General features: G+C 42.0%; 1 protein-coding gene across 2 annotated transcripts; it reads left to right on the plus strand.

Moving 5' to 3' along the window:
• Positions 1–496: 496 nt before the first annotated feature.
• gpatch1 (G patch domain containing 1) lies at positions 497–18,365 on the plus strand (the record flags this gene model as incomplete). Of its 2 annotated transcripts, none has more annotated exons than XM_080729282.1 (20): positions 497–566; positions 2,775–2,909; positions 3,139–3,224; positions 3,950–4,110; positions 4,983–5,080; positions 5,180–5,241; positions 5,618–5,875; positions 7,014–7,164; positions 8,863–8,942; positions 9,171–9,378; positions 11,737–12,093; positions 12,181–12,362; positions 13,162–13,289; positions 13,493–13,599; positions 13,772–14,004; positions 14,161–14,440; positions 15,758–15,868; positions 16,512–16,630; positions 17,358–17,497; positions 17,752–18,365. In XM_080729282.1, 20 exons carry the CDS (start codon positions 497–499, stop codon positions 17,783–17,785), a joined length of 3,000 nt encoding a protein of 999 aa, XP_080585408.1. In that variant the 3' UTR covers positions 17,786–18,365. The 2 variants fall into 2 exon arrangements, with proteins under 2 accessions (XP_080585408.1, XP_080585409.1); XM_080729283.1 differs by having other exon boundaries at positions 17,361–17,497.
• Between the last annotated feature and the right edge of the window lie 1,400 nt (positions 18,366–19,765).

A 19,765-nucleotide genomic window follows, 5' to 3' on the forward strand; every position in this document is an offset into this window, starting at 1 on the left:
CTCGTGCTGAGCTAGCCCGTTTGGTCTTCGTCAAACAGCATGTGCATTTATACGACTGCAGGGATTGTCAGTGATTTCAGGGTCAAAGAAAACAAATGACAAAGCATTCTGTGCACTGGATCAACATTTGATAGCCACTGCTCTGCTCTTGGGAGGCAGAGAAAAATTATATGGCTCCTCACTTGGGGAACATGCCCCCACACTTTGCTGTTATTCTCTGAGCGTATTTATGTGAGTGTCCTGTGTCTTTCTCTGTGTATCTCTCTCTGCCTGTGACTGCCAAAAGGAAAGTCTGGTAAGTGTGTGCTTTCTCCCCACTGAAGTAGATAATATGTTGTTGAAAGCAAGGCCAAGATTTTAATCATAGAGGAGGTTGTAAAAGAATATGCTTTACCACAAGATGTCGCCAGTCTTTCCCAACTCAGGTTTTTAGTTTTTCTTTTGACGTGGGATGTATGTGCCTCTTCGGCTCCTGTAACTGTTGTTGTAGTAAAACATGGCGTCTGACAGTGATAGCGACGAGGATTTTGTGACTTATGGCACTCCTCTTGAGCCTCTGGAAGAAGGTAAAACATATTTAATGTCCTCCAAAATGACTCCAACATTACATTCGCACATTCCCATTATTATTCTATCTGGACTGAGTGCCTGGCAGGTCTCTGACACTCATTTTAGGTCGGCTTTCGAGCTAGCATGCTAGACTTCGTTAGCTGTTAAGGTTAGCTATATAGCTAAACAACCAAGAGTAACGTTATTTATTATACTATCACTTTTATTTCCCCCTATGGCCTGAGACTGCTGAGAGATATGCCAGAATGGCTGATATTCCATACATATTAATGAGGGATATGTCTCGGCGCCATTCTAATAATGTGTAGCTCATTCGTGTGTACTCACCCAATAATGAATTGCTGCGACTTGAGTCAGCTCATCTATTTTCTTAATAATATTGTCCATTTTAAAGTTGTGTCAGAAAATGTTCTTGTAAAAATAAATATCTCCACTTTCTGTATGCGACGGGGAGGCAAGTCTATCAGCAGCACAAACACATAAAACCTCCTTCAACAATGAACGCATACATTTGGACTCATGTATGCTGTTGTTGCGGGTAGATTAATCACACCTGGTTGGCTGTCAACGTAAGTGCTCTTGAAGGAACCCTAGCCATAAATCATAACTCTTTAGAGTGCTTTTATTTTGAAGACGTTTTCTCTCTAACGTCTTAAAAATAAAATCACTCTACAAGAGTTATGATTTATGGCTAAAGGAATCCTATCGTGTACAGAAAATCTGGTCCTCATGAATCTCGTGGAAATTGGAGATATATAGTCTATATTTATTTACTGAATAAACGTTCTCTGCCATAACATTTAAATGCATATGAAAATAGACAACAAAAGTTACAGCAATTAGTTGGATTAATTGGATGAATAGCCAACTACACACAAGATGTGCTGCAAGGGACAATGGTAAGAACTAGCCGCAAATTGCAACACTAGATTGTTTTATACTCGGATGAATCTAGGGTTGCAATACCTCCCATAGGGATCCAATGCATGAAAACAGTTTTTTGCTATCTGATTGTATTAAACGACTTCAAACTCACCAATATTGTGGCTCTATGGAAAGCTTGGAATTTACTCTTGCTATCTGCAAAGTGTTTGTTTCTGAAAAATCCACCGTGGAATTGTTATGATTTTATTTTCTGTCAAGAAATTCAGTTCGGGTGATTATTTTTTCTAAGTGCTGGAGTTTGGAAGCGCTCGTGGGAAGTCACTCAGCAGTCCTGTGTACCAGCTGGTTCTGTCACATAGCCTAATGCAGGAGGCAGCGGGACGTGGTGTTATAGAAGACGAGCGCTTCCTAAGTTCAAGACTTAGAAAAAAAACATGGCTGCTCGGATTTTATTGACAGAAAATAAATCATAACAATTCCACGGTGGAATTTTCAGAAACAAACACTTTGCAGATAGCAAGAGTAAATTCCAAGCTTTCCATAGAGCCACAATATTGGTGAGTTTGAAGTCGTTTAATACAATCAGATAGCAAAAAACTGTTTTCATGCATTGGATCCCTATGGGAGGTATTGCAACCCTAGATTCATCCGAGTATAAAAAAATCTAGTGTTGCAATTTGCGGCTAGGTAAGAACTACAATGTCCAGAAAAGGAGAGCTCACTCACAAGTTGCAACTCACTTTTGATAGCTCCACTCCAGGTTTATTAATGACAAAGCAGTAACAAAGCAGCACAGATACTACAATGACAACAATAACAATAGTAGCACTGTCTGCAGCTATTATAATAACAGTCGAGGGGTCCACAATCACCTCATGGGAGCTGTAATATTCCTTGGAAACTAGCGATCTGCAGCCGGAAGGTCTGATTGCCAAATGAGAAGGCACAAATAATCAAGGGAAGAGGTCCCCAAATGAGTTAGTTATAGGACATGAATGAATAGAATATTGGTAAGATGCATCAATGCGACATGACGAAACATATGAAGGTGTCATATTTGGTTCATGGTTCAAATCTACTGCCGGGCCAATTACATGCAGAGAACCAGAACAAGTAACGTGTATGCTATGTTCACTTTCTGGAAACCTGGGACTACAGTTATGCACCGAGCCTGCTTTTATGCTTAATTTTAGGCTTGTTTTGTTTACTAACTTGTATATGCCTATTTTCAGTGAGCGACACTGTCACACGAAGAAGTATAAATCAGGCTTCATGCTTGTAGTTTATGATGATAATAACGCAGACTTGTATTTGAACAGATGAGCCATTGAAGAAGCCGGTTCCAATCCACGAACAGACGGTGAAGGATGAGAAGGGTCGTTACAAGAGGTTTCATGGAGCCTTCACTGGAGGGTTTTCTGCTGGATACTTTAACAGCGTTGGCACCAAAGAGGGTTGGTGGTGATATTGATGATTTGTTTAAACCTTTTTTGTAATCGACACACAGCCAGGGGTTTAGATTTTGGCTGAGCAACAAAACATCATTTTCTATTTTTGAGAAGGGGGAGTGGGGGCATCGACTTTGAAGTCATCTAATGCTGACCGAATGGGTACAGCTCTCTGTAAAGTGTGTCATTCTACGTATTTAAATGTTAAAGTCTTAATCTGCTGCTCCTCCTACAGGATGGGCTCCTTCAACCTTCGTATCGTCACGAGAACAGAAAGCGGAGAACCCGCGAGCCAGACCTGAGGATTTCATGGATGAGGAGGTCCATATTACATCATTTGTGTAGATAAATATACATGTATACCCTACATATTTACAATTTAGGCATTTAGCAGACGCTCTTCATCCAAGGCGACTTAAAATAAGCAAGGTAAACACATGTCAAATGCAGAGAGACATTGTGGTGCCTCTATCTCTCTGCATTTGATGTATTACTGTATATTTATGTATGTACAGCATACTGCACACACATACGTGTATATATTTATATATATATATATATATATATATATATATATATATATATATATATATATATATATACACCTTGCTTATAGATATACTTGTATACATACTACACATATACCGATACACATATTCGACACACAATCATATTCATGGGTACATACTGCATATGCCTGTCTGTGTACATCCTGTGTACATCTAGTACTGCATATGCCTGTCTGTGTACATCCTGTGTACATCTAGTTTGATTGATTGAGGACTTTATTAGAAGTTTGCATAGGAAACGGTACAGTTTCATGACAGTACAGTTCACTGGTACAAGGTCAACTAAAAGGATAAACACAGCAAGAAAGCCTCCGGGCTTGTTTCAGTTGTGGTCCTTTTAAAAGGCTAAAAAGGCTATACAATAGAAAGTTTAAATTATGTTTCAACCCTCTTTTTGCCTATAGGATGTCAAATGGTATTCTAAAACGACTATTCTAATGTTGATGCAGTGAATATATGGACTCTCTCTCTCTACAGGATTTCAGTGAACATGGTATTGCTCCCAGCGAGATCAGTCGGACAGAGGAGTTTGGGTCAGGGAGGAGAGACCAGCTGCAGGAGAAGGCCAGACTCATCAACTCTCTGGCAGCTACTATACCTGGAGACACTCTGCTGAAGGAGCTCATAGCTCCAGCCAGGTACTCTACAAACATTATCATCATCATAATAAATAATAGCTTTTATTTGCATATTACCTTTCCACATGTTAATCGCACTTTTGAAAAGAACAAGTATAAAAACAGGATTCAGATCCATCATAATAATAATAAAAAACATAATATAGCTTTCCATAGCCACATTGTAAAATGTGTCAATTTGTTTACATTGTGTACACTCAAGACTTAACCACTTACCACACATTTTTCTTCTACACCAAAGCTCTTTGTAGAAAATGCCTGACCCATCTACAAGCTCACAACGCGACATGTTAACTCATACAGTGCCAGGCGACTTTTAGAGCAACTTTCTCACTATGGAGTTCCCTGCCAAGCGACTTTGGGCGACTTTTACTTAGAAAAAAAAAAAAAAAATTTTTTTTTTTTTTTTTTTTTTGGACCCAATTAAATCTAGTAAACATGATTTCAATCGCGATTTTGCATGTTCCACCCCCCATACAACCCCATCTTTCAAACATGGCAGCCATTTTTGTTTACATCTGAAGAAAACATTATGGCTGATAAATCATGAATGCCTGAACGGATTTCCAATCTTTTTTTTTTGTTTGAAAGCTGTGAACAGCCTGCACAAACATGGTGCATGATCTGTGCATGGGCGTGCATGATCTGTGCACTATAAATTACATGGGAGTCTATGGAGGCTTCTGGCACTAGTGCCACTCGAGGGGCATTTTAAATTGGCAGTAAGTGAGTTAACTTGCGACATGTTGGGGCTTCATGTTTGGAGCTTGTACTGTAGATATGCTATTTTCTTTAGAGACTACAGCTACTCAGTTGCAGCTTTAAGCGGCCAGTCTGTGTTATTTGAAGGAGCTGTTTGTTTTGCATGTCAGGACCTCCATAGGGGTCGAGCTACTGAGGAAAATGGGTTGGAAGGATGGCCAAGGGGTAGGTCCTCGAATCAAACGGAAGAAAGGCAAGCAGAAAACAGGTATGTTACCCATGGAGACAGACACAGATTCTCTGTACTTGAGATTCTCACTTGTTACACTCATTAGCATAAAAATTAAAACTCTCTCTCTCCTATTAGACTCATCTGGTCACAGGATGTACGGCTGTGCTCCACCTCGTGCTGGCTCTGAGGACTCTGAGGTATATGTCCTCATTACTGTGTGTGTGTGTGTGTGTGTGTGTGTGTGTGTGTGTGTGTGTGTGTGTGTGTGTGTGTGTGTGTGTGTGTGTGTGTGTGTGTTAGAGAAACTGGCTTTTCTCTAGAGAGGAACTATATTCATATTCATGCTTTTAAAAATATTCTTTAAATGTATAGATATATTTCTTACCGTCGAGTGTCGCGTCAGCGTCAACGCTGGGAACGCTCCCGTTTAAATTAATGAAGGGTGCTCCACTGCCGACGTCAACATCGGACGTCGGACACCCAATTCTCCCCTGTTCATTTTTTGTCGCCGGCACGACGCTGTCTTTTTGGTGGAGCCCTAGCCTTAACATCCCTCCTCTCCCTGTTGTCTAGGAGGATGAGGATGACGAAGAGTTCGCCCCAGAGAACATAACCTTTGCTCCTAAAGATGTCACACCTATTGACTTCACCCCTAAAGAGAATGTTCATGGGTTGGGGTACAGCGGTCTCAACCCCCTCAAGGCCCTGCTCGGGTCCGGGTCCAGTTCTGCTTCTGGACACATCAATCTGTTTTCTCTGGACTCGGACAGAACCACACAACTGTTTGGACAACAGGGAGCGCACAGAAGTAGGAAAGGCCCGACTGGACAGGTAAGCTGTGCGTGCCTAGGTGTGTTCATTTTATCCTCAGACAGGTTTGGTGGGAAGCTACAGCTGGATGTTATGAGTTACGCATTTTTACCATATGGACCAAATGTCCATATTCAGTTTGTCTGCTTATTGTCACATTTTCTTTAAACTTGCTTTATTAAAAAAAAGAGGTGGGCGATTATTTGGGACGCGCAGAGAAGTTGAGGAGCGGAGAGGCGAGTGGCCGCTGTCACATGAAATTCTCGAGTTTACTTGCAGAGCCTTTGTGTTTGTATCTCCTCCGCGGCGCGATCCCCGCTGATCCAAGCGACTGACGCCTGCGTCAACTACCGTCCACCTGAAAGGAGCCTAACAGGTTCAGGGGGAAGCAACAGAAAGATTAAGAGTAGATGATTTGGGTGAATCATCTTTCTTTCCACCTTTCCGGTGTTGAAATGGCCAATGAAAATGAGAATGTTTTCGACCTTTTGATATTGAATTTGTCATTATTAGGCATGCTTTGATTTATGAAAAAATCTATTTAAATCAATTCAAACGGGACAATTCGAATCGATTTAATAAAAAAAAAAATGTGTGATTCTTTTTCCATCATATTCAATAGCTTTTGGAGAGTTCAGAGCACTGCAGACTGCAGAGGAGAAGTCTGTCTCTCACCAGGTGTTGCTCGTTGGCATATCATTAATACAGTACATCAATTAGCCTATGTTTCTGCACTGTCAAATAGGTCTACATCTATTCTAAGATAGCATCAAAGCCAAAGTTTTTAACCCTAGTAGCTTGTCTAAACAATAAGAAAGCATGTTTACAATAAGTACTTTTACATGAAAAGTATGCTACTTTTTGCAATGTAGTTAAATAAATGTTGTGAAAATGTCGTAGGCTACATATGATTTTAATAGCTTGGGTGGGTGGTTTAAGAGAAATAATAATTAAAAAGAAAAAAAGTATATTTCGGTCATTTCTGTGGAAAAAAAAATGTGAAATCGCGAATCGTATCGTGAGTTGAGTGAATTGTGGCATGCCTAGTCATTATTCTTTTAGATATATGGCATCAAATTGGAGAATTCTAATTGCCTCGCGCTTTGTGAAGCTACAGATTTTTGCTTTCTGATGCTCACTTCTGACCTTTCACCTTTAGGCTTTTGGGGTGGGGGCGATGGAGGATGATGATGAAGATGTGTACCACAGAGACTCCATGTCCAACTATGACAGGGTCCTGGGGGGTAAGGAGTCAGGGGATGGACTCTATGGATGGACCGCCCCTCAGCAGTACAAGAAAAACAAGACAAGTGAGGAGAACTCTGTTTACAGAACTATTCAAACATAATATAATAGTTATAAAATTAAAAGATAATATAACATTTATAGCTGATTTACAAGCTCAAGAAATATAGCGAGCTCAAGCTCGTTGTCGCAAGTTCTTTCTGCTCACTACTTTAGATTTACTGCTTTTCAGCTGTTAGTATTGTCACCCTCTTCAGTAGAAATAATTCTCTCCAAGAGAGATTGACATGACTTGTTTGGTGGTACCGTTTAGCCCAATTTTTATATGAATATCTTAACAGCATACATTGTTGTAAATTTTTATATGTATATCTTAACTCATTGAGTGCCTATCCCGAATTAGTTCGGGATATATTATCGCATCCCAGAGTGCCTATCCCGAACTAGTTCGGGATATAAAAAAAAATAAAAAATAAAAAAATAAAATTTTTTTTGGATTTTTTTTTTTTGGACCCCATCAAATCTAGTGAACATGATTTCAATCGCGATTTTGCATGTTCCACCCCCATACAACCCCATCTAACATACAGGGCAGCCATGTTTGTTTACATAACATGTAAAACATAATGGCGATTATCTCAAGAATGCCTGAACGGATTTCCAATCGGATTTTTTTGTTTGAAAGCTGTGAACAAACTGCACAAATCCACTCCAATGCAATCCAGAATTGCATTGGATTTTTTAGAGCTCATTCTTCTCTGTTTTTTTCCCATGCATGAGGTGTGCAAGGTTTAATCATGGCTAAGTTGACGAAAATAAGGCTTCTAAAATGCTTGGTAGCCAATAGCTAACTTCAAGCTAACTTCATCCTCTTCCTGTACATGCACAAAGGAAAGTGTTCAGGCAAGTCATGGCTGCAGGGCTTCTGCATATACCAGCATATCTCTATGGGATTTTCTATGGCCACTGGGCGCCCTCTAGTGGTGAAAGGGGTGGCACTAAATGAGTTAACAGCATACATCTAACATATAATTTTCCGAATGTCTGTCTGTCTGTCTGAGTGTCTGTCTGTCTGAAACCGCGTTTCTCCTCAGTGGCTGGAGCAATTGATCTGAAATCGCATCACCATCAGCATATGAACACACCTGACATAACTGTGAAGCCCGTTTGTCACTTTCACAAATCGTATGCTGTATAATTGCATTTTTATGGTGTATCTATATCTATTTAGCCTACAGTACCTTTTGTGACCACACATGTTAAGGGAGGGGCGCTGTTGTTCAGGCCATGCACAATCACACACAAACCCACACACACACACACACACACACACACACACGGGGGGGGGGGGGGGAGTGTGTGTGTGTGCAGGCGGGCGGGCGGGCGGGGGGGGGGGGTGGTTCTGGCCCTGTTACAGATGTTGTCCAAAATCATGCAGATCGGTACACAGTATCTCTGTAGCCGTTAAATGGAACGGGTATTTCTTACATTGATGCTCCTACATATTAGCATGCAAGCACCAGTTAAAGTTACTTTCCATCCCTCATATACTGTGTGCACAGTGCACATCCCATAATCCACACACTGCACATCATTTCGGAGCTCATATCTTTGAACGGGTAAGGGCTAGTTGTTGTAAATATGTAACAACTAGTTTTTGTAAACCTAGATTACGTTCCCAGGGATATCATCAGTGGGGCTTTAGACCAGCTATTCATTTTCATCATTTCACTCAGCTGCATTATTCCCTTCCTTTGTCCCAGACATGAGTATAGATGCATCGTATCTGGGGAAGATTCCGGAAGGATTCACTCTGTCCTCTCAGGCGGTTGAACAGAAGACAGTGAGTGTTCAATCTACATGTCTCTTTGAGTGAACAATATACAGTGTCTTCTTTCAATATTATACTGTCTCACCTATCACTTTTCTTCTTTCATCTCATCTTTCTTTCTCTTTCACTTTACATCTCTTTCATCTCCCCTGTACCGCTTCCTTTAATCTTTCTCCATCTCTCTTCCTCACTCCATCTTTATAAATCTCTTCCTCCCTCTCTCTCTCTGTCATACTCAAGGTTTTTCCACCTCCAGTCCTCCCCAAGGACTATCGTCCAGTTCATTACTTCCGCCCAGTGTTGGATGTGTCTGGTATGAGTCCTGCCCTTGCCCAGGCCCTGCAGGCTTCCAAAGGCCAGCTGACTGCAGACAGTGGCACTCAGCCAGGAAGACACCAGCTAGATTCAGCCCAGAGAGGACAGCTGCTGGGAGAGACAGCCCTGCAAGGTACTAATCAGCCTTGTACTGTACATACACTGTATACTATACTGTGCACAGCTCAGTGACCTTGTGGTTATAGAGTGGGAGACTTGGATGTCGGGGTTCAATCCCTGGCCACGTCATACCAAAGACTAATAATGTGCCCAATGCCTCCCTTCTTGGCTCTCAGCATCAATGATTGGATTGATCGGAAACAGGAGGTCAACTCCTGACCTAGAGGCCACATGGCTCCTGTTTGCTTTACTCATGGTTTACTCATGGTTTTAGTTTACAGCTCTTCATGGGAAAAATGCCCTTTGCTTTAACTCAGTTAGCGCCGGGCGACTTTACGAGCGACTAGTTCACTATGGCGTTTGGTGCCGAGCGACTCGGAGCGACTTTTATATAAAAGCATTGTTTAAGCTTTTAATATGTGTTTATAGACGGAGCGAAATGGTTAGCTTACCTCAGCTAATGTCCACACGTAAACCGTGAAAAAAAAGGATACGATTATGACGTCACCTTTAAACCAGGGCTTGCTGTTGACAACAGGCCTCTGCTAGCGTTAGCCTCAATGCAACCATCCGACCCTCACGTAGCTTCACTAGGTCGGATTTTGATTCTGAAACTTTCTGTGTGGCATCTATATACGTCCCGATGCCCATACCAATGGTGGTTTGAGACGATCAAGCACGAATTGAACAGTATTGAGCTGAAATGGTGACCGGCGGCCCGTCCATGTTAAGTCAATGAGGACCAAGTCAGCGTCTCATCCTGTTATGTGGATTTAAACAGGCTTAACATGGGACCATGTCAGTGTATGGTGTATGGTGGTCTCTAGTGGTCATCTGGTGGTATGGTATGTTGAACGTGCATTCGTTAAGGTGGTCTGGTTAAGGTGGTCTGGGGGGATACAAAATAGCTATTTCCTGGCGTTATAAGCGCACATTCATATTCATATTTTGGAAATCTGGCCCTGTATGAGTTAACAATACCTGCTAGCATCCATTATATAATTTTAGAGAGAGGTCAGTCAGTCAGTCAGTCAGTCAGTAGGTCAGTCACAAATGCATTTCCACCTTTATCTCTTCAGCAACTGATCCCAATTTTCACATTTTTCATTGGCCATTAGCATTATACAGAGGCTGACGGAGCCCGATTTCCATTTTCACCAAATTCAAGCTATTTATTCACGTTTTTATACCACTTCTGTTCAACTCAACTTCAGCCTGTTGTCAGGGCAACGGTCCGTTCCTCCAGGCCATGGGATCTGTAACCCCACACCCACCAATCTCACAGTTAGGAATGTTGCAGTGTCTCTCTCTCTCTCTCTCTCTCTCTCTCTCTCTCTCTCTCTCTCTCTCTCATGTGGTTTGCCTGCATGCACGGGTCACTCATGCACCGGGTGCATTTGATGTGTGTCTTATCTTCCGACGGGTATGGCAAAATTATGTAGAGCAAGCGCATACATCCTCATACTTCTATTCACCTAATTTAGCTGTTAAATTATTTGTATCCATCAAAAAATATACACTCCTCCATGGGCTGCTCCTTACATTATGATGCCCCCACATATTCTCACGCACGTACCAGTTACAGTTACTTTCTCCATAACCCACACTCTGCACATATATTGGAGCACATATCTTCAAACGGGTAAGGTCTAGTCCATTATATAATTTTAGAGAGAGGTCAGTCAGTCAGTCAGTCAGTCAGTCAGTCAGTAGGTAGGTCAGTCACAAATGCATTTCCACCTTTATCTCTTCAGCAACTGATCCCAATTTTCACATTTTTCATTGGCCATTAGCATTATACAGAGGCTGACGGAGCCCGATTTCCATTTTCACCAAATTCAAGCTATTTATTCGCGTTTTTATACCACTTCTGTTCAACTCAACTTCAGCCTGTTGTCAGGGCAACGGTCCGTTCCTCCAGGCCATGGGATCTGTAACCCCACACCCACCAATCTCACAGTTAGGAATGTTGCAGTGTCTCTCTCTCTCTCTCTCTCTCTCTCTCTCTCTCTCTCTCTCTCTCTCTCATGTGGTTTGCCTGCATGCACGGGTCACTCATGCACCGGGTGCATTTGATGTGTGTCTTATCTTCCGACGGGTATGGCAAAATTATGTAGAGCAAGCGCATACATCCTCATACTTCTATTCACCTAATTTAGCTGTTAAATTATTTGTATCCATCAAAAAATATACACTCCTCCATGGGCTGCTCCTTACATTATGATGCCCCCACATATTCTCACGCACGTACCAGTTACAGTTACTTTCTCCATAACCCACACTCTGCACATATATTGGAGCACATATCTTCAAACGGGTAAGGTCTAGTTATTACTTATTCAATAATTCTGCAATCTGTCATCCTTCTCAGGTCCTAGCTCCATATTTGACCTGATGTCATCTGAAGACAGACAGAAATTGTCCAGCCTTCGAAGCACCTCGCATCCTCCCGCCAGCCCAGCCCCCTCTGCCCCTCCCTCCTCCTCGTCGTCCCACCATGCCATGGTATCTGCTGGTGTAGAAGCTGCCAAGCTAACAGCACAGAGGGCCATGGCCTCCAGGTTCCAACCACAACAAACACAGCAACAACAACAAGAGGAACAGGCCCTGTCTGCCTGGAAGGCCCCGACCGCACAGGGGGCCCAAACCTTCAAACCGTTTGAGAGCAATGCCAGCAAACAGGCCCGCTACGACATGTACCTCAGTAATCTCAAAAAGGGAGACAAAGGTAATGTAATGTGCGTTAGTCTTGATATATTTTTAGTATAAAATGACCATAATCGCATGTATTTAAGTAACCCTGTGTCGTCCTTAGATTCGTTGGATTCGTGTCTGGACTCTAACATGACAGAGTGGGAGAGGAGCAGAGAGAGGGATGAGTTTGTCAGGGCAGCGGTGCTCTATAAGCCTGCCTCCTCCTTTCTCTCCTCCCGCTTCACAAGAGGAAAGCAGGAAGATAATAATGATGCCACCATTGAGGTCAACCGAGACCAGGAGGTAGGTCACTGTCAGGCAGAAACGTTTTTCATTTGTATTCACACTATCGTGTGTGTGTGTGTGTGTGTGTGTGTGTGTGTGTGTGTGTGTGTGTGTGTGTGTGTGTGTACTGTTAAACATAAAACATTAATGATTCTTTTATTTAGTCATGATTTGCTAAATCAACAATTCTAGGGAGGACCTTGCCTGGGGTTGTGCACAGTATTATGAGGGATTGAATGTAGGAGTCTCAGAAGTAATGTTGGAATCCAGACTGATGTGATGTCAATCATCTCCAAATTTGGGCATTGTTTCAGCATGAGGATGTTACCATGGCGAAGACGCATGCGCAGTACAGGTGGTGGTATCAGTGATGTCAGAAATTTGGGAACCGTTTCACCCGTTTGTGCCCACAGCCAGCCCCATGGCCTCCCCTAAGTAACAAGGAATCTTGTGAAATAAAATGTCGTCAACCAATCGTCAAGGACGGTGATACGCGAAAGAAGAAGAAGTGACATATATGGTCTTCTGTGTCCTATGCCCATATATGGTGTTCCGTGTCCAAGCCAGTATGTGTGTCAGTACTATGACGCCAGAGTACTGTATACAGACGGCGGACAGACAGACATTCCCGTAAATTAATAGTTAGATAGTTAGATTATGTTTGTGCTTTTGCCCTCCTCATGATGACAATAAGTGTGTGTGTGTGTGTGTGTGTGTGTGTGTGTGTGTGTGTGTGTGTGTGTGTGTGTGTGTGTGTGTGTGTGTGTGTGTGTGTGTGTGTGTGTGTGTGTGTGTGTGTGTGTGTGTGTGTGTCCAGAATGATGTAGATGACAAACAAACAGCAGTGAAGATGAAGATGTTTGGTCAACTGACCAGGGACACGTTTGAATGGCATCCTGATAAACTACTCTGTAAAAGGTTTAACGTCCCTGACCCTTTCCCTGGGTAAGACCCATGCACGCACACACACACGCACGCACGCACACACGCACATGCAATCACTCATACACTCATACTCTTACATTGACTGATTTCCCCCCCCCCAAATATTGGTGTACAGTAACGCTGAAGTTGAAGTGGCATTTATCAACGCATCCTAAACAACCAATCCAGGCGTACATGTAACTGTTATTTCATTGGTTGTTTAGATCAGGTCTTGTGGGCATGCCCAAGGTGAAGAGAGACAAGTTCTCTGTCTTCAACTTCCTGAATGTCTCAGAAAGCCCAACAGCCACCGCCTCCCCACAGACTCAAGGTAATATAACATACCATTACAACATAATAGAATTTAATGTAAAATAAAAAATACAAGTTCAAAGAAGTTATTCTTATGTCTCTTATCTCATATCTATCATACCTATCTTCATCCATCTATCTTTCCTTTCTTTGTGTCCTACCCTCCTTCCTCCTTTCCTTCCTTCCCAAAGCTCTTCCCAAGCCTGCAGAGACCAGTCGGAGGTCCAGGTGGGATAAGGAAGAAAGACAAAGGGATCCACTCAGTGAGTTCCTCAGTGTTGCTCGGAACACAGCATCTGGACCCCAACCTGAACAGAGCACCTCCACAAACTCTAGCACCAGCAGTACTGCGGCTGCTGAGCCACTGCTTAGTGGTGGTGGTACTACTACTGTTGCTTCCCCGACAACAGATATCAAAGTTGAGGTAAGAATTTCCAACTGCCAAAGCCCTACCATAAAAGCTCTAATAGCCAGGCTTTTCTCTAGTCTAGGCCATCTATAAACGTAAAATAAATACATCATAATAATAATAATAATGAAATGCATTCTAACGTGAGATAAACTATAATTCCCACCACAGACAAAGTCCCCAGAGCAACCGAACGGGAAAAAGAAGAGTGCGGATGACGAAGATGTTATTGAAGAAGAGGAGGAGACGAGGCCTCCTATGGACCTGTTCAAAGCCATCTTTGTCAGCTCCTCGGACGACAAGTCGTCCTCTTCCTCTGAGGAGGAAAGCGGTGATGAGAAGGATGCAGAAGGTGCTAGTGAGGTGTCCAGTCTGTTTAACACAGTCAGCTTCAAGCCCACAGTCCCTGCCTCCACCTCTTTGACAGAGACCCCCAAAACACAGCTTACAGGTACAAAGTGGTACTAATTCATTGACTTAGAATGATGATGATGATGATGAAGAAGAAGATAATAATACACCCAATTAATACTGCATCTTCATGCAGTGAAAGTCCTAAACAAGAAAGTTATCAACAAATGTACAATATTTTATGTATTTATTAACTTGGCGTCCATATGTTTGGCTAAAATATTTTAAATGGCAGATCTACAAGCTCACAAGTTTGCCAAAAAATAACTATATGGGGATTAAAGGGGAAATCCAGACCAAAACATACCCCCCCCCCCCCCCCCCTGAATGTGCATGTTTTCATGAATGTTCCAACCTGGTTTGGTGGATTTCTGTTATTATTGCTCCTCATCCGAGTTTTGAAGACCACTCCTCACAGCTAAAATGGGGCTGGTGCGACTCTCCCAAAATCGCTTATTTCGGGTGCTCCAAAGTTATATTTTCTTTATGAATCGTATATTTATAGTTTCCTGAGACCACACGAAGTGTTGATAGTCCACCACATATTGACCCGGATGAGAAACGGTCTGGAAACGATGACGCTGTTTCCAAAGCGAGATTCTAGCGTATTGTGAGATTTCCGGGTTACTACGCTTCTTGCGTAACTTCTGTAGCGCAAAGAAGGCTTTGTCCTGGAGTTATTACAGCCAGTATATACACAACAAGGCATTGTGGTATAAATAAATAAAAAATAGCAGCAAAGGAATAAAATTGAGTTAGTCTGTTGATCGCTTGAATCCAGCTGTATGAATGAGAAGATAACGTACGCTTCTCTACGCTATTCTAGAAGCTTACTACGCTTTTTAGTGTCCAGAGTGTGTTTTGCAAACATCGGCCTCATGGTGGCACTAGAACATGGCCAAGTGAAAAATGTGGGTCAGAGGTTCTGAATTGGCATCCAGGGAGTGTGTGTGTAGTGTGGCCACGACCTGGACAGGCCAGCGGCACTGGAGATTTGCTGGTAATAAACGAATGGGACCGACACACGGACAGACACACGGACGGACGGATGGACAGACGGGCGAAAACATACTCTCCTGGTGGAGGCGATAGATATAAAAAGCTAGATACCTCATCCGCCGCTGCAGTTCATTGGCGCGCCTGGTAAAACAGGACTGGCGGAAGTGCATAACTGTGGAACTGTGGAAGGCACTCTGCCCCCTGCAGTGGGATATCATTGTCCTACCGAGCATCCCATTCTGTGAATTCCGGAAGCTTGTCAGTCCTCTTTTACCAAAGCCCCAGAGCCGGAGGAGGCGTCTACCTTTCTCTGTCTATGGTGGAGACAATAATAGTACTCTCTTCCTTTTCTTGACAGTGATGCCCCCTGCTGGCCAAACTGTCCCTCCAGTTGCCTCATCCCCTCAGAACATGGATCAGGATGAGGAGGAATTTGGACCCAGGCTCCCACCCCCTTCCACTGTCCTGAGTGAGTGGGACACATGCACACAAATAACTATAAGAAATCCACAACTTCACCCATAATGAACCTAAACTGTATTCAGCCCAAGCCTTCAATGCAATTCATTTTCCAACAGAGATGTTCACTACATTCTGTAGTTCTGTTCATAAGTTATGTGTTGGACCTGAGTTTAGTTTGAATAAACTAATTCTACTGCTGTAAAATAAAATAATATTTTTTCTCCCTTAGTTAGTTTTGAACTGCCAGTATTCTAGTAGCAGGTTAAACAGAGCATAAACAGTTCCTCATTGGGTTGACATTAGGGGTGTAACAGTTCTCGGTTTAATAATGAACCATATAGTTCGCCATCCATGATTCAATATACTCTTGTGAATCTTGGAATCTTGGTTTTATAATAAAATTGCAATTGGAATGTGTCTGAATGGATAAACTTTATTTATTTTGATAATAAGTTTTGAAATATTGTCAATAATTCAACAAAATATATTTATATATATTTTTCAAACTGTAACAAAACCAAAACGAAACTGACCCAAAAACCGAGGTACGAACCAAAATCACTCAAGCAGTAGTTTGAGAAGCAGAATTTGGTAATTTATGTTTTGCCAGCATTCAAAACTAAACATGCTGTTCTACTTCCTGTGTTCAGTTGGAGAAGGCATGTCCTCGATGAGCCCTCTCACCGAAGAGGAGGTGAAACCCTGCAAAAGGAGCAACAAGGAGAAACACAAGAACAAGAAACAGCACAAACACAAGAAGGAAAAGAAGGTGAGAGAAACAGTAATGACTTGTATTAGACTGCTTTCCAAAGAGATTTACAAGAGAGTGGGTTGTGATTCAGTCACTCTTATCCAGAGAGTCCTGTGAGTGAGCAGGCAGGGATTAAGATATTTCAGTAGGATACATTGACAGTCTACAGAATACCCACAGATGTAAACGTGTTTAGATATTTCTCCTACCTTCTCCTCTTCTATATTGTCGCTGTTCTGGTACAGTCACTCCCTCCTTAAGTGATCTTACTAGGATCACAGGGATATTGTACATACATTTGGTTGATTGTGTGTTGATGTCGGAATTTAAGATTATTCAACCTAGCTCTTGACTTGTTTTATGTCACTCAAGTGACCCTAAAATACTATCTACAGAACTGAAATTGGAAAGGACGGACATCTGTTAGCATTCTAAGATGGCTGTGTAGTGGCACATTTTTGAGACTTTCAGCAAGTTGATCAAAGGCACTATTTGTTGTTATTAGGTGGTTTTACTATTATGCTAATGACAGAACTGAAAGTGCTTCATTATATAGTTGAAGGCAGTATGTTGCTTACTTTAGTGTTGTTACCATAGCAATTCCATAATTGACATTGTATGCTCTTGTAGTTGAATTATCAGAGCAGACAGTAGAATTTCTATCAGATTTCTGATCCATCTGAGGCATCATCAGACCTGGACTTTTACTTTTAAAATCCTTGTTTTCCTGTTACATTTTCCATAGAAGAAGAAACACAAGAAGCGCAAACACAAAGCAAAGCAGAAGAAGCAGAGTAAGAAGGACACATCGGACAGCAGCTCAGAAGAGAGTGAAGACGACAGCAGACCGACTACAGACACAACAACACAGGAACTACTGAAAAGGTACTCTCCACCACTCTTCTGTGCTAAAGGTATTGATTTGCTGACAAGTAAGTTGAGAAGAAAAAGAAAAGGGACCACCTGAGTCTGATAAGTTGATGTTTATGTATGCAGTCCATTTTTATCAAGGATCATATCATAGAAAATATTTTAGATCCAACATTTTACCATGGTTCATAATGCAGCTCTGGTTAAATTCAACTAATCTCAAACTAACATAAAACTGTTTCTAACTGTATTGCTCATTTTCCTTTCAGGTTAAAGACAATCCCTTCTCAACAGCAGTGGTGAACGTGGAGACCACTATGTCCTCCTGTGAGGACTGACTCTGTATGAGACTTTCTGACGGCTAGAACTTTGAGAAGGCTTGTTCCTGGAAAGTATTTAAATCTATATCTGCTGAACAGTGGGGTGGTGAAATGCTTGCCTCTCTGCAGCAACTACTGCATCAAGATGCAAGATACGTTGCTCACTGGACAAACGTAGAAGACTGTGGCTGTGCAGCTCCCAGGTGTGACTGTATTGGGAGTGTATGGGTGAAGCACCCATGTGCACATCTGTGCTCACCCAGATGTGTAGTGTAAGTGTGTGAATCCCCCAGGTGTGTATATGTGATGAAAATAAAATAAAATGGTACAGAGCTCTTTACGGTGTGCATTATGTCCACCCACCAACGGCAGAGGAAACTGCAAGTCGCCAACCTGCTCATCGGAGGCAGATAAGGGTTAAGTGTCTTGCTCAAATACCGTGTATGTGTGTGCGTGCGTGCGAGAGAGAGGGAGAACCTTATCAAGTTTTCAATTTCACTGCTTTGTTACTGTAGAAGTGACTGGAATCTGTAATGTGCAGTTACAGCTATTTTACAGCTATAATCCAGAACGTGTTTTAATGAATAAAACATTTTAAACAATCTGTAAGGTACATTGTGTTACATTATAACTAGCGCATCTGCAGTGGTTTGATGTGGTCTCCCTACACTTCCAAATGGCGGAAGCTCATAAGCCTGATAACTCCCCCGACCCCGCCAAGCAGAGATTCCCTTGGGAATCTGGGAGACCTCACCTGGGTTTGAATCTCGGGCGTTACAGTTACAAATAAGAAAATACACCCAAAGAATACAAATGCAAATGCAAAAAGCCAACTAGGCCATTTGTACCTGATAGAACCTTCTTTAACAACAGCCTTCATTCAAAACGATCTAGCTTTGCATGGATGGGAATGTTGAAACCGGACAATTTTGTCCCCCCTGATTTCATGGCATCCATGGGCATGTTTGAGACCATTGATTTCTGTATTACTTTTTTTAAAGGTCAAAGTTCAAGGTCAACTCTGGCATTGTAGACCTTTGTTTGGAGGTTAAAAAACCTGGCAGTGAATAACTGTACTCAAACAGTGGTGTCAATTCAGCAAAGCATGAGGCAAAGTCACACAATGACTAATAAATTAAATCTAATGGGTGAAACTGAAATAACTTAATTACTTCTCTTCAGCAGTTATTGGCCAATCTACCCATCGCATTTCTCTGAATCTGTTCTTGAGAGAATAGCCTACTACAGTCAAAGTGGAGGAAGAAAGACAAGCACATCTCATCTTGCTCGCCCTCTGTGCCTACACTGATTTACAAAATAGCTGGAAATATGTGGATGATTGAAATCTTCATTGCCATTTACATTAAATGGCCATTAGGCCTACTTTAAATGGCAATGAGTAAAAGTCGACCTGGTGAATTTCTGCCCTGCTTAATGTTCCCTCCCAGCTTCCTTGGCTTCATGTGTTTTGTCTGCTCCATCTTCAACTGGTGATTGGTGAAGGATGGTTGACATGGCTCTTTGACTTTGGTGTCCGTGTTTACAACGAACAGAACAAGAAAAACATTAATAGGTGAATGTAATCAAAGTAAATATAAAATCATTTAATTATCAAAAATGACAACTGTGGCCAAAAAAGTAAAACACTGATTCAATACCAATTTAAATTCAAACTGATCGGCTAAAACTATAAAAGGACAAATAGCCGATATTACCTAAGCCATAATCAATGGATCAATTAAGATAGTTCGCATAGGCCTACTAAACATTTATAATATTTCGCATTTTTGGTAATTTGCGAGGAGATAAAGGTAACACAAAACCGTAGTCTGACTCAAACTTTAAAAAGAAAGAAAAATAACCTGGAGTCACAAAATTCGACAGGTGACCAATATCGACGTGACAGTCCATGCAGCGCCGCCGTATCGCTATGGAAACCCAGCGGGGGGCACGCATAATTATA

Source organism: Nannobrachium achirus (assembly GCF_963921795.1).
Source record: "Nannobrachium achirus genome assembly, chromosome: 7".
Taxonomy (NCBI): Eukaryota; Metazoa; Chordata; class Actinopteri; order Myctophiformes; family Myctophidae; genus Nannobrachium; species Nannobrachium achirus.